Source organism: Tachypleus tridentatus, chromosome 8 (genome assembly GCF_004210375.1).
Source record: "Tachypleus tridentatus isolate NWPU-2018 chromosome 8, ASM421037v1, whole genome shotgun sequence".
Taxonomy (NCBI): domain Eukaryota; kingdom Metazoa; phylum Arthropoda; class Merostomata; order Xiphosura; family Limulidae; genus Tachypleus; species Tachypleus tridentatus.
In genome coordinates, this window is record NC_134832.1 from 107,314,106 (window position 1) to 107,327,391 (window position 13,286).

The 13,286-nt window shown below is 30.6% G+C and overlaps 1 protein-coding gene across 2 annotated transcripts in view; it reads right to left on the reverse strand.

The window, feature by feature from the left end:
- Positions 1-13,286, reverse strand: part of LOC143223153 (NAD(P) transhydrogenase, mitochondrial-like) — a 42,375-nt gene that overhangs the window by 20,655 nt on the left and 8,434 nt on the right. For both annotated transcript variants that reach the window (XM_076450710.1, XM_076450711.1), the window contains 5 exons: positions 8,826-9,013; positions 6,815-6,970; positions 5,211-5,415; positions 2,194-2,406; positions 946-1,035 (listed from right to left, as the gene is read on the reverse strand). In XM_076450710.1, the coding sequence (XP_076306825.1) occupies positions 946-1,035; positions 2,194-2,406; positions 5,211-5,415; positions 6,815-6,970; positions 8,826-9,013 (852 nt within the window). The remainder of the gene's footprint in view (positions 1-945; positions 1,036-2,193; positions 2,407-5,210; positions 5,416-6,814; positions 6,971-8,825; positions 9,014-13,286) is intronic.

A 13,286-nucleotide genomic window follows, 5' to 3' on the forward strand; every position in this document is an offset into this window, starting at 1 on the left:
AAAATAAAATAAACCTAACAAGTTATTTATTAGACATTTATGATACTAAGCTGTTCTTAATGACAAACTATTTCCATCAAATACAATAAGGCATAAAAAGAAAGAACTTACACAGCAACACAAATATCAATAGTTGATTGTAAATTAACTTCTTAATTACACAAACATTTTTAATTAAAAAAAATGTTCACCACAAGCAGCTAAATAAAGTTACTTAATGACAAATTATACCTGTTTAAGATGAAAAGCTAACACAACATAAACCAATAATATCTCAGGAAAGATGTATATTTGTGTACATACACATTCAATGAAATCAATTGATAAAATTTACTGGGTCAAACGATTGAATATTAAAAAAAAAAATGTCAACTGTGTATTCATGCACACAAGAAAAAAACTAAATATTTTATTAAACTATACATGAAAATAGAGGAAATCCTGGAAAATCTATTAAAATCTGAACAATGTAAAGAAATCAGCAAGAAGTAAGATATTAGGGGTTTTTAAATTACTGAGTAACAGAGCTAAATTCAGTTAAACAGGATGATGATTCTTCTGATTACTCTGAACATTACTTTTGTAATGAGAAACTTCATGATGCACTATCTATGACATTTAATGGTTAGAGATTGTCTTTTACCTTAAAAGCATTGATCAGTATCATTGTTCAGATTGAATTTAATACCACCATATGCAAATGGGCTAAAGATAAAAAAAGCATTATTATTTGTACAGAAATACAGATTAGAGCAAAAATGTACACATGCTCATGCATGTTTTTATATCATTAAGTGATGTAATTCACAATAACATCCTTGTAACATGGATTTACTTCTGATCTTTGGATTAACTATCTTCTCAAATTCAATGCATTAAAACAAATACAAATATGTACTTCAAAAACAAACAGCATAACTATATATTGTATCACATTCTACATACCCACAATGCCTGCAAGACCAAATGTTGTAGTCATGGTGGTAAAAGCAGGATTTGGAGAGAGAGTTCCAAGACCAATTAGAGTTCCAAGACCTGTTGACAAATTTAAATTCTTTCATAATTGAGTCTTAATAAAGAATGGAGAAATTTCTAAATGATCAAATACATAAAAGTATAGCAAAACACTAAAATGTAATAACAATCAAATACACAAGAGATGCTTTTATTCCTTATCCCTCTTAATGTGTCCATTTCACGTTTTTTTTTTTCATATGTATCAAATTTTGGGCCTAAAGGTTTCTTATACTTGCCAATTTTTAATGTTAAAACCAGAACTCCTATAGTAACATTTTTTGTTCCTTATGTTCATTCAAACATTACATTAGAATTAGCTGCAACTTCTTTTATTCATAAAACAAATATTTGATCTATCATCAATTACAATGAATAACCACCAAACAAAACAACATACAAATGATATGTTAAAATAAACCAATAATTGGCATAATCAAGCAACACAGTTTGTGTGTCTATGCAGGTTTTGAGATAAAGGAGGCACAATTTCCACTGAAATTTATAGAACATGGGGTAACTTTTAACCTTTTATAAATCAAAGACTCTTCTTTGTCCTTCCAAGACCATGAACCTCTTCAAATTTTAATTTATATACCCCCCCAAACAAAATAAAGAAATTGTAGATTAACTTCAGAGTGAACTGGTTAAGAAAAACATAATCTTGGAATATGAATGCTTAATTCACAAAATGTAGACTGTTTCTTAAATGTGTGCTTTAATTTATTTTTTAAGTAAAAATTTCACGCTGACCTAGAAATGCAATTAAAAACAAGTTGTATGTAACCTGTAAACTGTATAAAAGCTTTGTTATTTGGGTAAAGATAAGAATATTTTGTACATAAACAATTAAAAAGGCATACCTTTATACTTTTTGTAACACTAATGATACACTATATCTTAGAAGATAATACAGATGTACCTACCAGTTTACAGGTTACATACAACTTGTTTTTAATTGCATTTCTAGGTCAGTGTGAGATTTTTACTTAAATAAATTAAAGCACACATTTAAGAAACAGTCTACATTTTGTGAATTAAGCATTCATATTCCAAGATTGTTTTTCTTAACCAGTTCACTCTGAAGTTATTCTACAATTTCAATAGTATTTATCAATCTTAGTCATTCTAACAAAAATAGCTACAGTTCCTTCTTTTACAAAACTAAGTTGACAACACCTGAAGTATACATCAGTGAGTCTTTCAGAGTGATATTGAAGTAGTTTGGCTCAGGAGGCTTTGGTTTCTCAGCAGCAACAGGAGGTGGTGCTGCCTCCTGAACAGGTTCTACTTTTGGTGGTGGTGGGGGCCACAAAAGTTTGCCTTCTTGAAGGACAATTGCTCCCCTAACTACTTCATCTTCTATGTCTACATGGTAGTGGTTTTGTGAACCTACAAAAGATTATGAAAAGTTTTTACTATAATTTACCACAATAACACTTTTACATCAGTAAGACAGATGTTTCAGTCTTGTCAAAAGTATAAGTAAACTGTGCATTATACTTAGTATATAAAAATGTAGGAAAGAAATTATTAGACCTAGAGAAATACAAAGCAGCAGAGTGATTGTTAATATGTGAGAAAAAGACTTACCAGCACTTGGAAACAACTTATGCAGAAAAGAGAGAGAAAAAAAAAAGTTATGATATCTGTTTAAATAAAAACAGTAAAATAAAAAGGATAACCTACAATGTAACAAGTATAAAAATCATGTAACAGATGAAAAAAATAGAATTTTATACAAAATTAGCTTTCTTTTTTCAACAAAAGAATAACGATGTGCTCTTTAAAAGCTAAAAACATTATTTTAATGCTATTGGTCACAAGTTTTCGTTTTTTCAAAACTTTTCTGAGTTACTTTTATCCATCTCATCACTAAAGAGCCTAAAAAGTCTATGAAATACAGTAGATCAAATGTTAACTGTAACAGTATACAATTATTCTAAGCATCAGAAAACATTTAAAAACCTCTAACTTTTTCTAGTTTCAAGTTTTTATAATTATGTGTTACAAATTGTCAAGTACACAAGCATTCCACTTAATCAACAGAATAGTCATGAGTACTAATACTTCATAAGTTAGATAAATGTATCTTTGTGTTATATCAAACAGCTGAAAGTTACTTGTAAAACTAGTAAGTACAAAACAATCAGAGAAAAGTTAAAGGCATTATATAATTTTAATAAGATCATTTGCAGAAACAAACGTTTTATTAGGCAAATGCTACCTTGGCAACTGTGCATGGGTGCTGTACAGATATACACTTTATAACTATTTGCTTTATTTTACAGCAAAAAAAAGCTGCTTAATACAAAATCTACACAATTAACATATCTTTATGATTATACAATTACACTCTCACACTCAAATGTGAACTTGGCTAATACTCTTTAGGTTTTTATAATTGAAAAACTAATCACAATAAATTATTTCATTAGAAAATTAAAGTTCATAAAAATATTTGAACAACTGTTTAAATCTTGATGACGTTCTTTCTCAAGAATATTTGTAATTTCATCACGTTTATTTAGTTAACCCATACACTACCGACAGAAAGCAGTTGTGTACGAAGTCATAATGCATTAACAATGCAATATAAATGACCAGATATGCTAACAAAACCAAATCACCTCTTGTGTGGAATCATTTTTTCTTACTCTCCTGACAATGAATTTGTAAAGTTCATTATAAGCAAAATACAGCTAAATTCAGTTACAGTACTACTTCTCTGATGGAGTACATTAAGAGGACAGCCAATCTTTACAGATCATAGAACTTGCTCTAAAAGGTAAGACACATACAGTAACAACTTTTCTCACTGATAATGTCTTTATAATATGGTAATACTAATTCTTGTACAAATCTTGGCTCAGTATCTATCAAAAACAAACAATTTCTCAAAAAAGGCTACAACTAATTTAGTTTTTATACCATTCAACATTTAAAAATGATTAATGTCTTCATACTATCCAGTTAATAAAACTTAATATTATTACACAGTATCATTCCTATAAACAAAACATAATATAATCTCCAAGCAAGTGACTTGCAAGTTCATGCTTGGAATATTAACCATGCTACTAAAGACTTCATAGAATAAAACAACTAACGATAATTAACTTGGTCTCTTTTCCTTTTCAAAATCAATTTCTTGTAAGTAGGAACAAAGACAAGCAAATTAAATAGGTGAATGAAATATAAATAACTCATTGATTTAAGTAAACTAGCAAAAAACCATTTCAAAAATATTTCTGTGCTTGCTTGTTTGTTCTAGAACAAAACACTGGATTATCTATTGTGTCCACCATAACAAACTGAACCCTGGTCTGTTATGTCACTTTTTAAGTCTAAATTTACCATTGTTCCACCACAGAAATTAAAAATTATTTACAATCTATTTTAATATCATTACAATTCCTATTTCAAATATTCAGAGATTATACATTAATTTCTCTTAAAATATTACATTTTTGTAACACCATTATTTTAATTTTATTTTTATTTGTTTATTTACTGTTAAAAACCCCAAAATCCTATTAAAAAGTGGCATTAATAGCTTCTACAGGTAAGTAATAATCATATCAAATAATTATTTATTTGGAAAGATAATTAATATTTTATATTAATATTTATAAAGATACCCAATATAAAAATAAGAGGATTAGCACACAAATGTATTTATAAGGGTTTTCCTTGCCAACCAATAAATTACATCAGCAATTTTCATTTGAACTTAAAAAAATTAATGTTTAAAATCATAAAAGAGATAAATAATTCTTGAATATTTGTAAAACAGTTAAGTTAATTTTAATTATTTATGTCATCCCAAGCTTGGAAAATACCTCCCAATGAACCTATGTATAATTAAATGATGATCCTGAAATTAATCTGTTATTTGAAGCCATGATCTACTGAATCTTGTTTTACAAAAATAATTGTTTGGCACATCCCTATGTACCATAATTATAAACTTTTTGTATATTTATTTAATAAGACACTGTTTTTTTTTTCTAGTTCTCTATCACTTTAATTTTATAATGCAATGCATCATCCACATCATCATCAATGCATGAAACATGATCAGTTTTCATTGCATTTAAATACTTTACATTAGGGTTTGGAAGGTTAAAAAAAAGACCACAATTTATTCCTACTTCTGCTTTGTATTATATACAATGAAAGTAAAAGTATCCTACCTATGGACAGAAGAAACTTTGAGATGTTGTTGGCATAAAGTGTAGAGGACTGAGTAGGTAGACGACTAGGCAGGTCTGTATATCCTATATGAATTACATCATTGTACACACTAACTTCTCCAGGTTTGATTGTGGCAACATTTCCACCTGCTTCTGCAGCCAAGTCAACTATAACTGATCCAGGTTTCATCGACTCTACCATTTCCTAAAAACAGGATTTACATTCTTTATAAATATCATTCAGTGAATGAGAAATACATCTTCTAAAAAATTTGGTTGATTGCAGTTGGTTCAATGATTAATTTTAATGGATGGTTAACTCAGACAGGATTGAGTCAGAATTGTGTCTGCTCTGTCTTCATCATGTCTACAAAAGTACATGCAAGTGTAACGACGCAACTATTATTTCAGAATCATCAAGTACATTTAAATTAATACTCAACTTGAATCATCATTGAGTATGGTAGTACTTACGAGTGGGGATTAACTGGGAAAAAATGGCAACCACAAAAAATGCTTTCCCAAAAACTACTTCATAAAAAACTTTTCCACCAAAAGCATATTGAGATACACAGATACAACACAAACAATGCTGTATCATGATTTACAGCAGCAAAGGTTTGAAAATTACTCTGCTAAAAGTTTTTTAAAAGTTCTAAAAGAATAACTATCTTGGACAACTGACTGATCATATCAGCATAAAGCAAAACCAACTAAGCCATTTGGTCCAATATTCTCTTACAGTTGTTAGTTCAATGGTGGTCTCCTGCTTTTGCCTTTACAATAAAAATCCATACATCAATGTGCATGTAAAATATAAATAGTAAATATATCATGCACATAGTCAAATATCTTTTCAACATAGTTCAACTTCACATATAGTGCTACATACTGATGGATGGACATGCGACAGTTCCGAAAGATAAAGCATAAAGTTTATCTCTGTATAACATCCAAAATAAACATCATCATTTAAAAAAATACGAATTTGAAAATAAAGTAAGGATCCAGCTATAAAAAGTACTCACACAAATATTAAAACCACAACCACAAATTTATAAAATTTAATCCTCACTATAGCCTACAGGTAAGTGTATAAAGCTTCTAAAGTAAGGATTAAATTTCATAAATTTGTAATAATGGTTTTAATACTTGCTTCATTACTTCATTGTAGCAAGATGTCTACTTCTTTAAAAATTCATAATTTTTTATATTCTTGTTTATATCTGTAAATATGTCCATCAAGAACACAAGTTCAGGATAAAAAGTATCCTTTGTTCATAAAGCACTAATTTGGAATATCATAATTCATTTCACTTTTCACATTGTTTTAAAGAAAAAAAAGTACATAAAATTGGAAGCTGAGAAATGGGGTTTAAGAATAATTAACCCATCTTGGACTTTTTCATTTGCATGTACAAATACATACACACTAATTTTCTCTTGTCATTCAAAACATTCAATGTTATTAATGCCACAGCAGAAATAACCTGATACTTAATCATCTTATCCATAACTAATTTCAATCTTATTAAGAATATGCACTACAAATGATTCTTCTTGGTATTTAAATATAATAAGGAATAAAAACAATGAAGAAATACCTTTGAAATGAGTTTTGGAGCTGGCTTTCCAGGTATCAGAGCTGTGGTAATTAGTATATCAATTTCTTTACACTGTTTAGCAAATAGAGCCATCTCAGCTTCAATAAACTCTTTTGACATTTCCTTTGCATATCCACCCACTCCTTCACCAGATTCCTGAAGGAATTGTGTCATAAAGTTGTAAAGTTAGCAAACCATTTTCTTCAAAAAAATTGAAACCTGAAATTCACCTAAGACTAGTTGTTCATTATATGTTCATACAAACAACATATAACCAACAGTATTAAATTTTACATTGTACTAAATTACATTCATATGTTACTTCCAATTCCATTTCTCACTTCACCTTCTATCATTTCAATATATTGTAAATTTTTCATCTTGATTTAAAAAAAATAGTAATTTTTATCCTTAGAATTCTAAAGCAAACATTCTTTCAAATATTTAAAACTATAACTTTAAAGCTTACTCTCTGCAAATATTGAAATATGAATGATTATATGCACATCTCTTTGACCACTTTTCTCCAGATTTTTTATTAATGTACCTTTTTTACATACCAAATATTATTTGAATATCAATATTTCTACCACTTGTACTTATTCTACCATTGTTGAATATCTTTTAATATATCATCTCTATTATCATAGTTATGTTATTTACATTAGTTTGTGATGAGTTTCTGGCCAGTCATGAGTTTCACTAGTCAAGGTTATGTCAGCAACAGCAATTTTACACATAATTCAAACATACCATACTAACTTACACTGCCATGTACAGCAGAACCTCAATTAAATTAACTGGCACTGTGCCATTAAAGGAAGACTTTCTCAGCCTCTTTTTTTTCCTACTACTTGTAACCCAAAATAAATTTTATAATAACAGGCACCTGAATATTTCAAATTAAGGGAAGTTTCTTTAATCTAATTCACTATTCAGGCACTTGATAAAAGGAAGTTAAACTGTGCATGTCATGACCTTTTAAGAGTTATTTTCAGATTAAATAAATTTATTACTCATAACACTGTAAGCACTCAAAATCATTGTTTTTGAAGTGTTTTTGGAGCAGATTTTGAAATAACTGAATTCAAGGCATTAAATGATTGGCACAAAGTAACACAATATGTAATTTGATAGATAAAAAAACCTTAACTTTTCTATCAGTTATTTTTAATATAAAATTAATACTAGAGAGAACTATTAAACAATCCTGAAAGTGAGAATGTAAAAGGTGGGTGTGACAAGAGAGGTCTGATTTTCTATTAATAGCTCTGTAACCAAACAAAATTGAAGACTAAAAATTATGATTCTTCTGAGCAGTGACAATTATATAGTGAGTAATTTAATTTCATACTTCTTTAAGGAGTGTTGGATAAAATATGGAAGAGAAGATGCCTAGAAAATTTGTCACATGTCACAAACTAATTGGAGATTCAAGACTGTTTTAAATACTGTCTGGTAGAATTAAGAACTTAAGACTGAAACAGTATTAAAATATGGATTTTTACCCAAGATTTTATGCTATATTAATTGGTATAACAAAAAAAAGTAGTTTAATAAAATTTTGAATATAAGACATTAAAACTTTGTGTCATGGGGCAAAAGGGTTAAACAACCTGAAATGACCACTCACTCAAAAATAAAATATACTAACTACTTTTATACTATGATAAAATCTTACTTCATGCATGTGGCTCATTTCAATGTATGTACAGCATCCATACATCCAATGTATGTCCAATTAAAAAAATATCAAAATCCCTAGCTGCAAGTTACTTATGATTAAAGGTAATTGTGCCAATTGATTTTGAAAACATTGTTAAATTAACTTTTATTTCTTTTTTTCTTCTTGTATTTCACAAATGTAACCAAGAATTTGAAAAATATATCATTAACATAAATATGAGGTATAACAAAATTATCAAAGCAAAATTCACCAATAATAATAATATGATTCAGAATATTAAAAGGTGAGATAATGTACCACTGTTTTCATCAAATTATACTTTACCTTCACATTTAATTCTAAAAATTCAGCTCCAAAAGATTCAACTTGCTCCTTAACAGCTGCTCTGGTGTCAAAAGCACGAACTATAGCTCCCATGCTTTTGGCTGTTCCTATTGCTGCAAGACCAGCAACACCACCTCCTATAACCAACACCTTTGCAGGAGGGACTTTTCCTGCTGCAGTTATTTGACCTTCAAACAACAAATGCATAATTTATACAAATACATAAATTTAACAAAAACCATCAATTAATCTTATTTGCTAATTTGTTTAAGTACCAAATGTAAACAATTACAGCACCATGAATACCTCCTAACTTTATAAACTTCTGTTAAAATAACTTAAAATTCTGATAAGCATCTCTTATCAGTTTTTCTTATATTTTGAGTTCTAATTTAAAAATGAAACTCAACTTGAGTTTTACATCTATTTTTCACATGGAGTTCTATCAAAACATCTTCAAAATTAAATCCCTGCTTAATCATACCATATGTTCAATGTTATGAATGAGGCTTAAACCAAATTTTTATAATACATAATTATAAATAATATTAACAATATAATAAAAAATATAAATTACTTTGAACCCACATTAATATATAAAAAATTCACAATGCAATCATTCTTCTTTACGACTTAGCATTTCATCTTCAACTGAAAATTCAGTGAATTTTGTTTGTCATAAAATCATGTATTTTGCTATTTTGCCTAAAAATTTGGTTTTTGAATCTATCATAAAGATCGATACAGATTTTACTCTCCAACTAAGCTCAGAGGTAAAAACTTAAGTAAGCCATTCCATATTTATTCTACTAATAACAACCCAAAATCGAGTATTTTCAAAATTCCAAACAATTATGATTCTTAGATCCTTAATCTAGTATAGCCGATCATGCATAATTCAAATATGAAGTTCATACTGAATCAACAATTTCAATATTTCAATATTTTTAGTTAAGGTAGAATAAGATACAACCAAGTATTTCAAAACATCTTGCTAGTGCTACTGTAAATTCATTTAGCTATAAATCAATTCAACGTACCCTCACCTGTGTGGCAAACATCCAGTAAAAAGTTTAAAGTAAAATTATTAAAACTCATAAAAGAAAATTAAACTAAAACAAGACAAAGTTTAATTTTTGAATTAAAAACATAAATAGCATTAAATCCAATTTTTTACATCTAGTCTGCTGCAGTAAAAAAAAAAAAGTGAAACAAGTTTTGAAAGACTTGTAACAATATTTTAATTATATAACTCACCAGGTTGACTAAGGGGTTGTTCAAACAGCAGCATTAGTCACCTGAAGTTGGCCTTTGCAGTCCTGATTTTGAGTTATTTGACATTACTACCATTTTCTAATTTCAACTTGTACTAGATGTACTTTGATTCTTAAAAGGGAATCACATTAAAAAAGCTCTAATGTATAAATTAAAAAAAAAACCTTGAATAGCATTAAAAAGATTAATGGCCTTTAAAAGACTAAAAACATTCTGGTATCCGGAAAAACTAGATAGAAGTAGATATTAGAGAAATGGGCCAGTCAGTTTTGAATAATGGCGAGAACAGGGTGAGAACTAATGTGAAGCAACTTCAGGACCAGTAGAGAACTAAGCAAGTCAGTATAAATAGTGCAATTTGAGTACTGCTTAGCTTCTATGTGATCCAGGGCAAGAGAAGTGGTGTACAGTAGTGAATACAGAAGCTGTTGAGTGGATTCTAGATGCAATCACTGAACAACAACAAACTGTGGCAGAGCCCACAGAGTCACATGATTTTGAATCATCTGTGTATATATGAATAGAAGGATGGTTTAAAAGATGTTCAGCAAAAGACAGACAGTATTTCCAATTGGGAGTGTCTGCTTTTCTCAGATGACTCAGGTATAGGTCATATTTGGGGATAAAAAAGTCAAGGTGGGATGAACTGACCAGTGGACACAGCAATGTTTTCAAACAACAGACCCAATTCATCCCACTGCGCCTGGATACGAAGGCCAAAAGGAGCAATGGTACATCGTCTGTTTCGAAAAAGCATGGCCCACAGCAAACAGTAGAGGTGCAGAGCTGATTCATGAGATTCTGTGTTTAAGCTCTGAGCAGGGGAAGTGCAAAAAGCCCTAGTGCAGAGCCGATGTCCCTGATGATGAATGGGTTCCAGCATCTTTAAGGCCAAGGTCCTGGCAGAGCCATAGTCCAGTGATACATAGTCTAGTTTCAATCAAATAAGAGCACAATATCTCTTTAGCATTGAACCAAGTGGTGGAGGAGAGGACATGGAGGATGTTCAGTGCTTTTGTACATTTAACCCATAGCTGCTTGATGTATGGTACAAATGTTAGGTTACAGTCAAAGATAAGCCCCAAGAACTTTGTCTCATGGACCACAAGTAGCACAACTTCACCCATACGGAGTTAAGGATCAGGGTGAATACCCCATTGGCTGCAAAAGTGCATGCAAATTTTAGAGAGAGAGAAGTTAAAACCATTTGCTGCAGTCCACTTCAGTAAACAATTAAGGGTAGTCTGTAACTGCTACTTAATATGCCTCATGTTCGATGACTGACGAGATGTGAAAGTTGTCAACATAGAGCCCGTTTGCAACAATAAGCAGGAGTTGTTCAGTGATGGCATTAATCTTTATGCTCAAAAGTGTGTAACTTAAAACACAGCCCAGTAGTTTGAAGAAATCTTGGGATTCTTCCAAGAGGGACTTCAAGTTTTTTTAGATGGTACACCATTTCAGTGTACATCATCAGGTCCTAAAAAAGTAGAGCAACACCTCCCATAAATATCAGTTCCCCAGAGGGGATTGACCATTAAAGGGTTGAAAAAGCTGGACCCCTCAACCACCAGGATCCTCTCCTCCCCTTCATGGGTTGCCATGCACAGCAAACACGTGGGTGAACATATAGATCCCAGAGGAGGTAAAGTGAAAGAACAGAACTTTCCTTGGGAGGTCCCCCACCTCATACAGGAATCCACACCTAGTGACTTTCTAGAAAAACAGAGTAGTATGAATTGAACAAGTAGAGAATGAATTATGTTTCTCATTTTCCAGGGTGGGGTGCAAGTGCTTATGGTCTGTAGCCAAATGATGTTATGGTTATTTAACCTACTGAAACATTATGTCTATCAAATTTCTGTTTAGATTCACAATTTTACACACTGAAAATAGTTTTTTAAATTTACAGGATTGTAAAAAAAGATGTATATAAACACAGAAAAATATAAATGAGACCAAAATGAATGAGTACAATGAAGTAACACGATTCACAGCCAACAGAAAAACCAAACCACATAATTGGCTAATGTGCTAAGCAACAATCATGTGCACTGCTTGATCTTAATGTCTAAAAATTTTCAAATTATTTACTCATTTTGTAACTGAAATATGATTGGCCTTTTTATTTCTTCTTTTAACATTATATTTTAAAATGTATTGATGCTAAATAATAATTTAATGGTTTTGAAATCATAATTTTTATATTTCTATGGTATTTTCTAAAGTACAAATAATTTTCAGCTATATAAATAGCTATCATAAAATGAAATTGTATGTGAATAAGCAGTACATGCAGTTTCAACTGAGCTTTATAATTTTATGTATATATACACACACAAAAACATACACATAGTCATGTGAAAAAGTTTGGACACCCTATGAAAGCCTATGTATTTTTGTAACATTTTTGAATATATAGATATTTAATCTCAATTTTAACAATATTGAGAAATTATAGGAATATAACTAAACAATTAAACATGAAGAAAAGACTAAGATCTTCTGTTATGCTACAAAAATGCATATTCTAACTGAGGAAAAAGTTAGGACACTCCCACATTTATTCCCACTTAAAATTGCTCAATTCGCACACAGGTGTATCACACAAGGTGCACATGATTAGAAGATCGTTACTCAACATTTTGAACGAGGCTTGCCCTATTTAAACCTCAGACATTTAGTTTGGTGTGCTCCTGACTGTTGAAGTGAGAGTGAGCACCATGGTGAGAGCAAAAGAGCTGTCTGAGGCCTTCAAAAAGAAAATTGTAGCAACTTATGAGTCTGGTAAGGGATTTCAAAAGACCCCAAAGGATTTTGAAATCAGCCATTCCACTGCCTAGAAAATAGTCAACAAGTGGAGGGCTTTCAAAATAACTGCCAACATGCCCAGGTCTGGTTGTCCAAGCAAGTTCATCCCGAGAGCAGACTGCAAGATGCTAAAAGAGGTTTCCAAACACCCTAACATGTCATCACAGGACCTATAACAGGCTCTGGCTACTGTTGATGTGAAAGTGCATGCCTCTATAATCAGAAAGAGACTGCACAAGTTTAACTTGCATGGGAGGTGTGCAAGGAGGAAACTTTTGCTCTCTAAGAGAAACATCAAGGCCAGACTGAAGTTTGTAAAAGATAATGTAGACAAAGACCAGGACTTCTGGAATAATGTTCTTTGGACAGATGAGT